Source organism: Furipterus horrens, unplaced genomic scaffold (genome assembly GCF_987537825.1).
Source record: "Furipterus horrens unplaced genomic scaffold, mFurHor1.1.pri manual_scaffold_15, whole genome shotgun sequence".
NCBI classification, from domain to species: Eukaryota; Metazoa; Chordata; class Mammalia; order Chiroptera; family Furipteridae; genus Furipterus; species Furipterus horrens.
Window position 1 is genome coordinate 25,285,877 of NW_028327185.1, and position 15,398 is coordinate 25,301,274.

At 58.7% G+C, this 15,398-nt stretch overlaps 1 long non-coding RNA gene and 1 gene segment (V, D, J or C); both read right to left on the minus strand.

Moving 5' to 3' along the window:
- Positions 1-9,447: 9,447 nt before the first annotated feature.
- On the minus strand, positions 9,448-11,696 carry LOC149992533 (uncharacterized). Its single transcript, XR_016508283.1, has 2 exons — positions 9,854-11,696; positions 9,448-9,563 (listed from the first exon to the last, which is right to left on the minus strand). It is a non-coding gene; the product is annotated as an uncharacterized LOC149992533 (long non-coding RNA).
- Positions 11,697-12,126: 430 nt separating this feature from the next.
- The window catches only part of LOC149992534 (Ig alpha-1 chain C region-like), a 120,465-nt gene continuing 117,193 nt past the window's right edge, over positions 12,127-15,398 (minus strand). The window contains 3 exon segments of the C gene segment in view: positions 12,127-12,580; positions 12,736-13,094; positions 13,254-13,563. Of these exon segments, the coding sequence occupies positions 12,189-12,580; positions 12,736-13,094; positions 13,254-13,563 (1,061 nt within the window).

A 15,398-nucleotide genomic window follows, 5' to 3' on the forward strand; every position in this document is an offset into this window, starting at 1 on the left:
TTAGATGGCTGGGGCCTGTGCAGGGTTCTTAGTGGCGGTAAAGCTGCCCAGAACCCCTCAGACTTCTAGCTCCATGCAGACTCCTCCACTCCAGGACAGAGGTATTGGGGCCACAAGAGCTCCTGGGGCAGGGCTGTGTTGTGAGGAGGGTCTGGGATGGGGGCCCCATGACTCACCTCAGGGACAGCCAGGGCCTCAAGACAAATGGCCCAAACCTGGACAGAGACGGAGGCCCAGATAAGCACACAGACCCATATCCCCACTCACAGCACAGCCATAGAAACCCACACCACCCAGGTAAATTCATTCACACCCAAACTCAGACAAGCATGCAGTGAAATACACTCGGACACACACCACCACACCTACTACACGCTCACACAATAAAATCACAACCACAGAAGACACCCAAACTCACACTCGCCCCACCCGCACACACTTAGAACGCATTCACACACGTGAACATTCATGTACATGAACACAGAGACACACTGCGTGTTTACTCCCATAGCTCTCACTCGCACACGCAGCCATCACTTACTCATCACTACAGTACCCTCACATAATCACACCCTCTCAGACTTATATCGCGTCCGCTCTCACAATCTCACTCTCACACTTAAACTCTCACACACACTCCCTCTGTGCACACCCTTCCTTTCGCCCCTTCAGGCTCAGGGAGACCCACTGAGGTTCCCTAGGCTGGGCTCCTCCCTGTGGGGTGAGGACGTCCCTGGCATAGGGGTTCACCAGCCTCATGGCTCACTGGCCGTGTGCCCCTGTCCTGCCTTGGGGTCCCGTCTGTGAGGTGGGTACATGCCTTCTGCTTGGGGAAGGCCCCAAGCACACACGGTGTGGGAGCACAAGGCAGCGGCAGCGGCAGCTGGGAGCAGTCAAACGCGTTCTGAGTCGGAGCCTGGGCCTGTGTGTGCAGCGGGGGCCAGAGCAGGTCGGGAGCTGTTGAGACGCCCACCAGCCCCTGCCCTGTGACTGTCACTGTGCTGGTGAGGCAGGCCTTGGGCCTCGGGAGAAACCCAGCCCTGCCTGGGCCCAGTCATGGGGCTGGAGGGGGCCCCTGCCCCAGGAGAGGTGGACACACTGGCACAAGGTCACTGGGTCCTGGTCCTTGGGCTCAGGCCTGGGGCTGGTGTAGGGTCTCCCACAAGGGACTGAACAGCTGGGATCCGAGACCTGCTGCCCCTGGGGGTGGTGCCCAGGGGACAATCACAGAGCAGGACAAGCAGCACAGCCTGGCAGTGAGACAGGGCCAGGTTTCCAGAGTCGGGAGAGGGCTCGGTGAGGCTGCGTGTGGGGCCGGGGATCCATGGGTGGTCTGGCCACGGCTCTTCCTGAGGGCATGGTGAGCAGCTAGGGAGGGCAGGGTGGGGGGGTAAGGAGCAGTGCGGAGGGACGTCAAAGCCAGGTGGGCACCAGGTGGGCACCTGTAAGGGGCACATTGGCTCTGCTCTGACTGAGCCCAGATGCCTGAGGTAGAGGTGAGAGCCTGGGGTGAGGGAGGGGCTGGAGGGAGGTCAGGTGGAGGTGGGGAGGGCATCTGGCTCTCTGTCTTCCTCCCACTGCTCCTGTGTCTGTGTCCCTCTGGGCCCCCTCCATGTTTGTCTGGCACATTGGAAGGTCCATCTGAAAACACTTTCTGAGTGTGGCATGTGGGTGAGGGACCTGGGCTGGGGTGTGCCCAGCGCGTCCACCTGCCCCGGCCACTTCAGACAGCCCAGACCTCACCTGTAAACCCTCAGTCTGTGTCTCTGGAGGCCAAGAAGACTTGAAGACAGCCATGTTGTCCTTGTCACTCTAAGTGATGGCCACAGCACCTAGTGTCACATAGACCCACTCGAGTTTCCCCACCACCTTAGCATCGGGACCTGATGCCCCGCACCTCCTGCACTGTGCCCTTTGTCCTTTGTTCTCTGGGATGCTCACTCTGCTTTCTGGCCCTGCCCTGCAGTCCTGGAGGTGGTTGGTGGGCCCTGGGGTGGCTCTGGCTCCTTAGATCCTCAGCACCAGGGGGTACACCCCAGCTCGCTCTGCAGAGCTCATGGAGCTGCAGGTGGGTTTGGGTGGTCACTGGCCATTTTTGCCCAGTAATGGCCCCCAGACTCACCCACATAGGGGCTCTGAGAGGTGCCCGAGTAGGGGTGGATCAGCCAGCTTGGGAGACTCTAGGATGTCACAATATCAGGCCCACTAGCTTTGACCATCATGTCCTGAGGGTCAGGATGCTCCCCATTCCTTTTATTCCTTCCTCACGTGTCATCTGAGGACCTTCTTGTAGGAGCAGTCCCCTCATCACCATCTGGTGATTGTGAAGCACTCATCATTCTGGTAAGAGCAGAAAAGCCTGTTTTTTTCTAGATTCACCAATTTTAGACAAGGAGAAACACAGTGGAGAGAGACAGATGGACAGGGGAGGGAGAGATACAGTCACAGAGAGACAGACAGAAAGAGAAGGAGGGAGAGACCTAGACAGAAGGAGAGCCAGAGAGAGATGGATAGAAGAAAAGACAGACAGAGATGAAGAGAGACAGAAATTGCCAGGGAGGCAGAGAGAGGAAGAGAGATGCAGAGAGACAGACAGAGACAGGCAGAGGGAGGGGGAGAGAGATGAAGACAAGGAGACAGAGAGAGGAGAGATGGAGACAGACAGAGATACCTGGAGACAGAGAGATGCAGAGAGAGACAGAAAGACAGAGAGGCAGATAGACAAAGAGAGACAGAGAGAGGAGACACAGGCAGAAAGAGAGACAGACAGACATGAAAGGACAAAGGCAGAGAGAAAGAGGTAGACAGAAGACAAGGGCAGAGACAGAGGCAGGAGAGAGAGGATGAGAAGCAGAGGGAAAGAGAGATGGAGAGAAGGAGACAGAGAGAACACAGACAGAAAGAGGAGGGACAGAGACAGACACAGACACACAGAAAGAGAGGTACAGAGAGGCACAGAGAGACAGAGATATAGACATAGGTAATCAGAGAGAGGTAGAAATAGAGAGATAGACAGGCATGGAGAGACAGAGGCAGAGAGAAAGGACAGAGTGAGACAGAGAGACATGAAGAGACATGAATGGCAAGAGAAGGGGTGAGGAGAGTGTCTGAGGGAGAGACGGACACAGAGGCTCAGATGGAGATGCAGTGTGGCCAGGGCCAGGGCAGGGTGAGGACAGGACAGGACAGGGCCAGTCAGGCCAGGGAGGTGACAGGCTGACGAGGGCTCACGCGCTGTGACCCCCTGTGGGCTCACAGTGCCCATGTCCCATGACCTCAGGACATCTCCCTACCCCTGCTCAGCCTGGCTGTCCTCATCTGTAAAGTGGACTGATGGCACAGTGCCCTGCAAGCCTCTGCTCCGCTCCCAGGCCAGGCCAGCCGCAGGCCTGTGGGCTCGGGCTATGGAGAGAGAAACAAGCTGGTGACCATTTCAGCTCATTGAAGGCACCGTTGCGGGGTAGTCGCCATGACACTGAGGTGGGCCTGGTAGGCTGGGTGGGCTCCGCCATGGGAGGTGGGGGTCCCCTCAAACCAAGGCCAGGCCAGTGGCCAAGTTGGGGGTGGGGCAGTGGCTGAGCTGCAGGTGGGGAATCGGGGCAAGCTATTTCTGGAAACAGCCTCAGAGGGCGAGAAACATGTTTTTTGGTGTGGAACAAACAGCCATTTGCATGTGCTCTCCAGGGCCAAGTTTGCCCCAAATGAGTCACTTGGGTAGAAACTGAGAGGAGCCCCCTGACACCTGCCTTGGGGGGAGGGGTGGGCCATGTGTGCCAGAGTCTGGCTCGGGGCCCAGAGACCCCAACAGTGCAGCCCCCAGCCCACCATGGTGCTGGCTCGGCACTGATCACCCCAGGACAGACCCCCCTTGGGAGGCCCCCAGCAGATGGGGGCATTAGCCGCCTTGGCTAGGGCTGAGACAGCCACAAGGAGCCTTGACCTTACCACACCCTTGGCCAGCTTGGACATGGCCCCTGGGACCCAGGCTGGGCAGCAGGGGACTGAGAGTGAGACCCCCTCTTGTCCCTGGGGCTCCAGGCACTGTGTGGGGCGGACATGAGTGATCATCGAGGGTGCAGTCATGGGACTGCTGGGGTCGGTGTTTGTGGGACGCTGACCAGGCCTGTGCCACTGGCAGACGTGTGTCACTGTCCGAACCCTGGGCAATGCCAAGAGGAGCCAGCGCTGGTGGAGGCCTGGCGCAGCGGCCTCATGAAGGTGGCAGAAGGAGGCCTCATGGACGGAGGGCATCCATGGGGGCGAGTCGGTGGGCATGTGTAGGGCGTCTCACAATCCGCACTACAGAGCCCCAGAGACACTTGGATGCTGATTCATTTTTCTGAAAACTGATGAATCTAGGGAGGGCTGGTCTCTACCCCTTCCAGAACGATCCATGCTCCACAGTCACCAGTGATAAGGTGCTTTCTTCTTTCAGAAGGTTTCCATCCGACATGTGAGGGAGGAATGAAAGCAATGGGACCCACCCAGGCCCTCCATGACTGGTGGCCTTCACCCCCAGGCCACCTGCCTCCATCTGTCCTTTTGCCTCATGGCAGCCAGGGGACAGGGTCAGAGCAGAGTTACACCTGTGCTTGGCTCAGTCACCCTCTGGCCTGGTCACCTTCCTTGCCTCTTTGTTCTCTCCATCTCACCCCCGCCCCAACCTTCCCTCTCTAGCTGCTCACCATGCCCTCAGGAAGAGCCTTGGTCAGACACCCCATGGACCCTCAACCCCACACACAACCTCACCAGGGCCCTCCCAAACTCTGGAAACCTGGCCATGTCTCACTGTCAGACTGTGCTATTTGTCCTGTGCTGGGATTGCCCTGCTCTGTGATTGTCCTTGGAGCACCGTCCTCAGAGGCAGTAGGTCTGAGCTCCCAGCTGTTCAGTCCCTTGCAGGAGACCCTACACCAGCCCCAGGCCCAAGCCCCGGGACCAGGGTCCCAGTGACCTTTTTCCAGGGTCTCCCATCTCTCCTGGTGCAAGGCCCCACTCCCAACCCCATGACCAGGCCCAGACAGGGCTGAGTTTCTCTTGAGGCTCAAGGCCTGCCTCAGCCAGCACGGTGACAGTGCACAGGGCAGGGGCTGGTGGGCGTCTCAGCAACCCCGGGTCCAGCCCCGGAGCTGCAAGTGGGCCCTGACCTGCTCTGTCCCCCGCTGCACACACAGGCGCCAGGCTCTGACTCAGAACGCACTCGACTGCTCCTAGCTACCGCTGACCTCTGCCATGTGCTCCCACACCACCCATGCTCAGGGCCTTTCTCAAGTAGAGGGCACATATCCACCTCACAGACGGGACCCCAAGGCAGGACAGGAGCACACGGCCAGTGAGCCATGAGGCTGGTGAACCCCTATGCCAGGGACATCCTTACTTCACAGGGAGCAGCCCAGCCTAGGGAGCCTCAGTGGGTCTCCCTGAGCCCAAAGAGCCAAAGGGAGGAGTGTGTGTGGAGGATGTGTGAGTGTGTGAGAGAGTGTGAGTGTAAGGGTGTGAGTGTAAGAATGTATGAGTGAGTGTGAGTGTGTATGAGTTTGCAAGTGTAAGATTATGTGTGAGTGGGTGTGAGTATGTGATTGAGTATTAGTGTGTGAGTATATAAATATGTGTGAGTGTGTGTATGATTGTGTGCAAGTGAGTGTGAATGAGTGTGAGAGTCTGAATGCAAGTGTAATATTATGTGAGTGTGTGAGAGTGTGTGAGAGTATAACTGAGAGTGTATGAGTGTAAGATTATGTGCAAGTGAGTGAGAGTGTGTGTGCAGGTGTAATATTATGTGTGAGTGGGTGTGAGGACAGTGTGAGTGAATGTGAGTGTAGTGTGAGTGAGTGTGAGAGTGTGGGGTTCAGTGAAGTAGTTGAGTGTGTGAGTGTGTATGTCCGTGAGGCAGCGTGTGTCTGTTCATCTCTGGACATGAGTAAAGTGTGTGACCTTCAGTGTATGGGGTCAGGCAGTGGTTGGGGGCTTGCCTAACTGTTCTGTGTGTGCAGGGTGGTGTGTGTGGCTGAGTGCGTGTATGGGTGCATGTGTGTGTGTGTGTCTGTGTGTGTTGCCCACACCTGATGCGTTAGCCTGCTGCCTTTCTTTTCTGCCCCTTTCTGCCTGTGTCTAGTTACCCCTGGGTGTCCCTCTGCGTGTTTCTCCTGTCCTGGCTCTGCATCTCCCCATCTATGCCTCTCTCCCTGTCTCTCCCTCATCTGTCTCTCTCTCTTCCTATTCCTGCCTCTGTCACTGACCTCAGTGTAGTGTCCCTGTGTGGGGGATGTGGGCCCTGCCATGAGCCCTGTGAGCCATGCCTGTCCTGGCCAGGGCCCGCAGAGGATGGCAGCTGGGACCCCAGGGCTGTGCCCACACTCTGCCCCTTGCCAGGGGGCCCAACACAAGGGAAGCAGGAGGGAGGGGTCCCTGGGGTTCAGGGCCCAGAGAGTGGTCAGTGCCAGACCCTGCAATGCCAGCACCCCACCCGGGGCTGGCTGTGTCACGGCTATAGGCGGCTCCCTGAGGGCTGCAGGCCCAAGAGAACTGTGGCCAGTGAGATACCCAATGACGTGGCCCAAACGGGGTAGATGTCAGAACAGCAGGCAGGTATAGATTCTGGTGGGTCCTTGGCTGACCCTGCCAGACCCTGGCTGACCTTTTCTAATCCTGGTTGATCTTGGACTCTAAGGCCTGATCACAGCTCCAGAATCACCAGATGGTGACAAGAGAACTGTTCCTTCCAGAAGGTTCTTAGCTGACATGTGAGGAAGGAATGAAAGGAACGGGACCCGCCCTTACCCTTCGTGACATGATGACTAAGGTCAGTGGGCCTGTTGTTGTGACACCCTGAAGTCTCCTGGGTGGCCTGGTCCAACCACATGTGGGCACCTATCGAGTTGACCCAGGTTGCCTCTGGCTGCACCTGGCTGCCCCTGGCTGCCCCTTATCTGCCCTGTGTGATCCTGGCTGACCCTAGCCAACTCTGCGCTGACCTTTGTCTAATCCTGGCTGAACCTGGCCTCTCTGAAGTCTGTCCCTGATTGACTTGGCTGAGTTAGGCTGACATTGGTTGATTGAAGGTGATATCAGGTGGCCCTGGGCAGACCCTGGCTGGCCCTGAGCTGCTGGGCATTGTTGAGGGGTGGGAGCTGGGGCATTTGGCAAGCCTAGGGGGGGTCTCACTGCCCTAAGAGGGCTCTCTTCGACTCTGGTCCATTGCCCAGGCCCCAGGCCCATCTGGCCAGATCTCAGTTTTGGAAATCATTTTCACAACAGCAGGCTCTGGCTGGGACACCTGGGCTAGACTGTGCTCACAATGACTCAGCTGCCCCGTAGGGTTATTTTGAAAGTTTCAGCAGGTGGCCAGGCACAGGAGCTTTGAGGAGAAAGAGAAAAACAAGAGAACACAAACACCAGTGCCTCCCCCTCATGTTCCCACCCCATGCATCCAAGCCCTCTCTCCCCACGGGGGCCTCTGTACGTGGAGACCCTCGTAGACAGGGGTCTGGCTCATGCCCCCTGGGTCTGGGGTGATTCTCTTTCCACCAGTCAGCCTGGCACCTACACACCTCTCTGGAACCTGGAAAGGATGAAGGCAGGCAGTGGGTCATCACTTCATCCTCCACCCAGTGCCCACGAGGGTGAAAGGTCCCCTGGAAGGCTCCCTGTCCTGCGTGTTGTTCACTTGCTAAAGAGGGCCAGGGCTCAGGACGGGGGGCAGGGGAGCAGGGCTCAGGAGCTGAGATAAGGGGGTGCAGGATTCAGAGGCAGCATAAGTGGAAATAAGACCAAGACCTGGCTGAGTAATAAGGATTAGAGCTGGAGACTAGGACCAGTGCCCACTGACCAGGACCAGGGCTCAGTGATCTGACCAGGGCCCAATGAGCAGGACCCAGGTCTAGTGACCAGGATCAAGGCCCAGGGATCCAAACCAAGCCTCAGGGATCAGAACCAGGGCTCAGGGGCAGGTCTAGGGATCAGTGAGCAGGACCAGGGCTTAGTGAGCAGTACTAGGCCTCAGGGATCAGAATTTGGGCTCAGGGCTCAGGACCAGGGCTCAGGATCAGAAGCAGGGCTCAGGAGGGGGACCAAGGCTCAATGAGCAGGGCCAGGACTCAGTGAGCAGTACTGGGCCTCAGGGATTGGAACCAGAGCTCAGAGACCACAGCCAGGGCTCAGTGAGCAGGAGCAGGACCCAGTGATCAGAACCAGGGCTCAGGGAACAGAACCAGGGCTCAGGGGCAGGTCTAGGGATCAGTGAGCAGGACCAGAATTCATGGATCAGAACCAGGGCTCAGTGAGCAGGACCAGGGCTTAGTGAGCAGTACCAGGCCTCAGGGATCAAAACCAGGGCTCAGGGATCACAGCCAGGGCTCAGGGATCAGAACCAGGGCCCAACGAGCAGGACCCTGGTCTAGTGACCAGGATCAAGGCCCAGGGATCCAAACCAGACCTCAGAGATCAGGACCAGGGCTCAGTGAGCAGGAGCAGGACCCAGTGATCAGAACCAGGGCTCAGGGAACAGAACCAGGGCTCAGGGGCAGGTCTAGGGATCAGTGAGCAGGACCAGGGCTCAGTGATCTGACCAGGGCCCAATGAGCAGGACCCAGGTCTAGTGACCAGGATCAAGGCCCAGGGATCCAAACCAAGCCTCAGAGATCAGGACCAGCGCTCAGTGATAAGAACCAGGGCTCAGGGGCAGGTCTAGGGATCAGTGAGCAGGACCAGAATTCATGGATCAGAACCAGGCCTCAGGGATCAGAACCAGGGCTCAGGGCTCAGGACCAGGGCTCAGGATCAGAACCAGGACTCAGGAGGAGGACCAAGGTTCAATGAGCAGGTCCAGGGCTCAGTGAGCAGTACTGGGCCTCAGGGATTGGAACCAGAGCTCAGAGACCACAGCCAGGGCTCAGGATCAGAACCAGGGCCCAATGAGCAGGACCCAGGTCTAGTGACCAGGATCAAGGCCCAGGAATCTGAACCAGGCCTCAGAGATCAGGACCAGGGCTCAGTGATAAGAACCAGGGCTCAGTGAGCTGGACAAGGGCTCAGTGAGCAAGATCAGGGCTCATGGGCAGGTTTAGGGATCAGTGAGCAGGACCAGGGCTCAGGGATCAGAACCAGAGCTCAGAGACCACAGCCAGGGCTCAGGGATCAGGACCAGGGCTCAGGGATCAGAACCAGAGCTCAGAGACCACAGCCAAGGCTCAGGGCTCAGAAGCAGGGCTCAGTGAGCAGAACCAGGGAACTCGGCCCATTTCTGTGAGGGGTCTGGTTTTGTGTCCTTTTGTTGAAACATGCTCCTGATTAGACCTGTGCCTTATACAGAACCCGGTCTGGTGGGCTAGGCAGCCCCTCCCCATGTCTACTGTGATCCTGCCTTGAGTCCTGAGGCTGGTATTCATCTTTTCTGATGCTTCCCTATTCTCTGTCCCCTCCCTCATTCAGAGTCAGAGAACGTCTGTGTGTTTGTGAAGAGTTTATTGCACCAGGATGGCCTGTGGGGCACAGGTGGCTGTCTTCCAAGATGAGCTGACCTCTGGGGTCCTTCTGGGCTCGAGGACGCTCTTCCCTGCTCTTCCCTGCAAACACAGGAGGGTCAGGCTGGGGAGATCCTGAGGCCACAGGTTCTCTGCTAGTGCCCCAGACGCAGCCCTAGGCTGGCTCACCAGAAACTGAATTGATTCTGGCAGTGACCGCACCTGGTGGGAGGCAGCCGCCTTGAGCCTGCTGTCCCCAGGCCTGCTAGTGTGCTCAGTGCCTGGGAGGGACGACCTCCCTGGGATACAAAACTCCTGGTGCACATGCTTTCTGGGAGCCAAGCGTCCTGTCCCCCACATGAACCCACCGCCTTGCCTCCTCACCTCCCCACCTGGGCCTGGTTGGCTCCTGCTTAGTACTGGGAGCCCTCTCTGCCGCCAGGCGGGCCCCGGACACTGGTCACAGTCAGTGCTGTGCTGTAGAAGAGGCTGAGCAGGAAGAGTGTGAGCAGGGTGACAGTGGTGGGCCACAGGCTGGCTCCTGGGGTGTCCTCCTCCAGGTCCTCCTGTGGCAGATCCATCACCACCCAGGACAGCGGCTCTTGACAATCTGAAAGACACTGAGAGCCTACCCGGCATGCGCCTGTGTGGGTGGGGGCCGAGCAACACCCTCCCATGCCCACACCCTGGGGTCAGGACAGCAGCAGGTGGCTCCTCATCCCACGGGGCGGAGGCCGCCCCAGGGAGGACGAGGTGGCAGGAAGAGGCTGGGACCCTCTCACCTCTTGAGATGCCCCCAGGACCTCTGTCTCTGAGGGTCTTGGCACACAGGGAGAGAGACCTGGCAGGACAGGATAGTGGTCACTGTCTTTGCTGTTCTAAGGAGAACTCAAACCCAAGGCCTTCTGGATCTCAGCCCTATCTCTGTCCTCACTCAGTCCCTGCTTTTGGGATGGACTGGCCTTGGCTCTGAATGGGGCCAGAGAGAAATGGACAAGTCACCCTCAGCTGCTCCAGTCTGAGACATAGGTCTCAGCCTGTGGTTTAATGTCTCATGGGCCAGGTGGGCCCTCTGTTGTCCTCCCAGGGACTGTAGCAGATGAGCTATGAGGAGTGTGAAGGAGGGCCAGGTGAAGGCCACCAGACAGCCCTGCTGTCTTCAGGGTCCTAGGGCATAGTCCTCCCATGTTAAATGGGATTTGGACCTGCTTGTCATATGCTGGCACAGTCACTCATCTATTCACACCTGCATGCATCCATCCATCCATCCATGTATCCTTTCATACTTCATATGTCCTGTGGTCCATCCACCTATCTGCCTGCTGTCTATCTGTTGGTTCGGCTCCCTATCTACTTATTTCTTCTCCCTCCCCTGACTCCTTAGGAAGCCCCTCCTTGGGTAGATCCTAGGTCCCTGGTAGCAGGAGCACCTTCACTATGGCAGCATTTCCCCAGTTAACACCCTGTTCTCCCCTACTGAACTTTGGTGACTGGGCCCTCAAGAGGGGAGTTGTAAGCAGGGTGGTTAGGAGGCCCCACCCCACCTTAGCCCTGGGAGCACAGGGAGGCAGTCAGAAGGCTAGGTCCCCTGGAGAGGCCCAGAAGGTGTCTAAGACAAGAGCAGTGGCCTTCGTGCCAGGTGTCCCAGGGGGTCATGGGACTGTCCTTTCCATTCTGTTCCTCTTCTTCTGCCGGGAGCCCTACTCAGGGGCTGGGAGGGGCCCTTTCCCCACCTCATGGTTTGGGCCATACTTGGGCTCATGGAGCTATGGGAGGCTTGAGTCAGGGGACCGGGCAGGGATCAGAGGCTGCCATGGAGGGGCCTGGGAAATTGTTCCCTGACCTGTGCCCAGCTGGGCAACAAGGAGGCCTGAAGTCAGGAGGGACTTGGGACAGTGGGCTGGGCCTGGAGAAACCTGCTGGGGGCTTGATGAGGATTCCTGGTGCCATCTTGGAGTGGGGTCTGAGCTGTGTGTGAACTTTCTACACCTGCACAGTTCAGATGTGTGCACCCACGTGTGAGCAGGCAGAGGATGTGTGTGCACCCATGTGAGTGTGAGCACATGGAGGACATGTGCACACCCATATGAGTGTGGACACACAGGGGATGTGTGTTCACCCACATGAATGTGAGCATGTGGAAGATGTGTGTGCCCATGTGAATGAACACATGCAGGATGTGTGTTCACCTACATGAGTGTGAGCACAGGGAAGATGTGTGTGCTCATGTGAGTGTGAACACAAGGGGGATGTGTGTGCACCCATGTGAGTGTGAGCACAGGGAAGATGTGTGCACATCCATGTGAACACAGAGCCTTGTGATGTAGGCAGGGAGGAATGCACAGGGAGGTGGTCCCCTTCTTTGTGCGTCAGTGGGGCCGGCCTGCACCTTGTGCCCTGGCTATTCTGCTCTCACGTGGCAGCAAAGCCTTCCTCGGCCGCTCAGCTCCCTCCCACCCCTTCCCCTCCTGCTGCCCCTACAGGGGTGTCCACTGCTCCCAGGTCCCACCAGCTGTGCCTGCCTCCCATGATCTGCAGCCCCAGGGCTCACTGCAGCCTGGTCTCAGACCCTGTGAACTCACACTCACGCTCACACACACACAAGCGCACGGGTGTGAGGGCACGCCAGGGGGCCAGGCCGAGAGGACCAGACAGGGGCCAGGGGTCGTGTGGCTGCTTTGGGCCAGCATGGAGTTTATTTGAGGCAGGGTGGGCAGGCGGGGCAGCTCAGTAGCAGGTGCCGTCCACCTCTGACAAGACCACGGACACGTTGACGTGGGTGGGTTTACCCGCCAGGCGGTCGATGGTCTTCTGGGTGAAGTTCCGGGGCAGGGCCTCATGGCCCACCATGCAGGAGAAGTTGTCCCCGCTCTTCCACTGCTCAGCCTCCACGCGCAGCACGCTGGCCACGGCGAATGAGGCGCCTTGGACAGCCTCTCGCCGGGGGCTCCAGGTCAAGTACTTCTCTCGGGGCAGCTCCTGGTCCCCATGCAGCCACAGCACCAGCACGTCACTGGGGCTGAAGCCCCGCACCACGCACGTCAGCGTCACCATCTCGTTGAGGGCCAGTTCCTCCGCGGGTGGCGGCAGCAGGTGGACCTGGGGCGGCAGGAGGTTCCCTGGGGAGTGGAGGAGACACGTCAGGGTGAGGGCTGTCTAGGCGCCCTGTGCCCAGTGTCCATCTGTAAAGTGTGGATGGGGCGCCCGGGTTTGGGGAGGCAGGCTTAGCAGATGCCTCGCACATAGTGCAGTGCAGGGTGGAGTCAAGGCCCACCTGAGGTTTTGCTGATGGTGGCGGTCAGCGGGCTCTTGGACTCAGCATGAGTGACAGCGCATGAGAAGGTGTCCCCGCGGTTCCACAGCTCAGCACAGTCCGGCAGGACGCTGGACACACTGTAGCAGCCAAAAGCATCAGGCTCAGACGTCACCTGGATGGTGTCCTTCCCACCCGTGGGCTTCCAGGTGAAGGCGGCACCCTTGGGGTCTTTCAGGCCACTCAGTGTGCACGTGATGTTGGCATTGAAGCCCAGGAGCAGGTCCTCGAGGGCGGGCCGATGCAGTGTCAGGCGGGGCTGGCAGCATGAGTTTGGTTGGTCACATGGTCCTGAGAGGGAGGCAGAGCCGTTAGCACACCTGCACCCATTCACCCCCTTCCCTCCCTCCTGGTCCAGACCCTGCCCCCTCTTGACAAGCCACTGGGGGCTCAAGCTGAGCCCACTCTTGCCTGAGGGGAGCCCCAGTGGGGGACATGGTTCCACCATGCGAACCTGACCCATCCCTCCCCAGCCTGACCTCTGACCTTTGCAAGGCACGTCCACAGCCTGGTTGGAGCTGGAATTGTGGTTCACGCTGCATTTCCGGGTCGTTTTTTCTGGGCACTGGTCAGCCGGCAGGGTCAGCTGGCTGCTCATGGTGTACAGGCCCCCAGGGGCTTGCGCAGGGGGGAAGTTCCTGATGGAGGTGCTGTCCCCGTTGTGGTCCCAGGTCACATTCACAGACCCAGGTGGGAAGAAGCCCTGGATCAAGCAGCCGATGACCACATGACCATCTGGGTTGGTGCTCGTGAGACTCAGTGGGAAGAGACTGGGCTTGGCCGCATCCACTGCAACACAGGATGGCGTACTGTGAGACTCCGAGACAGCCCCACGGAGACAGGACCACGCCCACCTCTCCTCCGCCCAGGGGACACAGGCACAGAGAGGGCTAGTGACTGCCCCAAGGCCGCTCAGCTCACGTGCCAGAAACCTGGGGCTGGGACTGGCCGCAGAGTCCAGCTGCGCTGCTTCTGAACACACTCCTGGAGCTCTAGCACATGGACTGGCATGTTCCTTGTGTAGGCAACCTCCAGATTGAGTCACGGTCATTGCACATGGCTCTCCACTGACCAGCTGAGCCTCTTGGCAGTACTGGTGCCTCAGCCCTCTCTGTACAGGCTGTATGGCCATGCTCCATTGGGGGTAATGAGAGATGAGCCCAGAGGGGGACATAGGAGAGCACAGAAGGGTCTGGACTTGAAGCTGGGGGCCAACATGGCTATGCTGGAGGGCACATTGGGAAAGAGAGGGGACCTGAGCCTTCTGTGCCCCCCCCTTAAACCACCCCCCTCTACTAACACCACTCCAGTCCCCCAACAGGTAGAGGTCCACCTCATGGCCTACAAGGGTCTCAAGACCAGAGGCCCAACCATATCAGTCCTTCTGATGTGTCTCACCTAAACAGGCTGGGCACACAGGGCCCCCACTTGTATTCCCTTCGGGGCCACAAGTGACAAGAGAAGAGAGGACACAGGGTACAGATACACCTGAGATTGCACAGCCTTCATGTGCCCCTGGAAACATAGGGGGCAGCCTGGGTGGGGAACAGGACACCAGGGACAACTGAACCCAAATCTTTGCATTCACCACCTGCCAGCCAGCTCAGCTCAGCAAGGCCAGCCCAGCCAAGCCCAGACCAGCTCAGCCCAGTTCAGACTAACTCAGCTCAGTTTAGCCCAGCTCAGCCCAGCTCAGCTCAACTCAGTTCAGTTCAGCCCAGCCCAGTTCAGTACACCCAGCTCACCCAGTTCAGCTCTCCCAGCTCAGTCTAGCGCACCCAGCTCATCTCACCCAGCTCACCCAGCTCAGCTCGGCTTACCCAACTCACCCAACTCACCCAGCTCACCCAGCTCAGCCCAGCTCAGCTCAGCTCACCCAGCTCAGCTCAGCTCAGCTCAGCCCGGCTCACCCAGCTCAGCCAGGCTCATCCCAGCTCACCCAGATCAGCTTAGTTCACCTAGCTCAGGTCACCTCTTCCCAGCTCAGCCCAGCTCAACCCAGTTCAGCCCAGCTCAGCCTAGCCCAGGTCAGCTCAGTTTAGCCCAGCCTAGGTCAGCTCAGCTCACCTCAGCCCAGTTCAGCTCAACTCAGCTCAGCTCAGCCCAGCTCAGCCCAGCTAAGCATGGCCAAGCTAGCCCAGTTCTGCCCAGCTCAGCTCAGCCTAGCTCAGCTCAACTCAGCTCAGCTCAGCCCAACTCAGCCCAGCTCAGCCCAGCTAAGCATGGCCAAGCTAGCCCACCTCAGCCCAGTTCAGCTCAACTCAGCTCAGCTCAGCCAAGCTCAGCCCAGCTCAGCCCAGCTAAGCATGGCCCAGCTAGACCAGTTCTGCACAGCTCAGCTCAGCCCAGTTCAGCCTAACCCAGCCCAACCCAGGTTAGCTCAGTTCAGCTCAGCTCAGCTCAGCTCAGCTCAGCCTGGCTCAGCCTAGCTCAGCCCAGCTAAGCATGGCCCAGTCAGCCCAGTTTAACCCAGCTCAGGTCAGCCCAGCTCAGCCCAGCTAGGGATGGCCCAGCCAGCCCAGTTCCACCCAGTTCAGCCCAGCTAAGCATGGCCCAGCTAGACCAGTTCTGCACAGCTCAGCTCAGCCCAGTTCAGCCTAACCCAGCCCAGTTCAGCTTAGCTC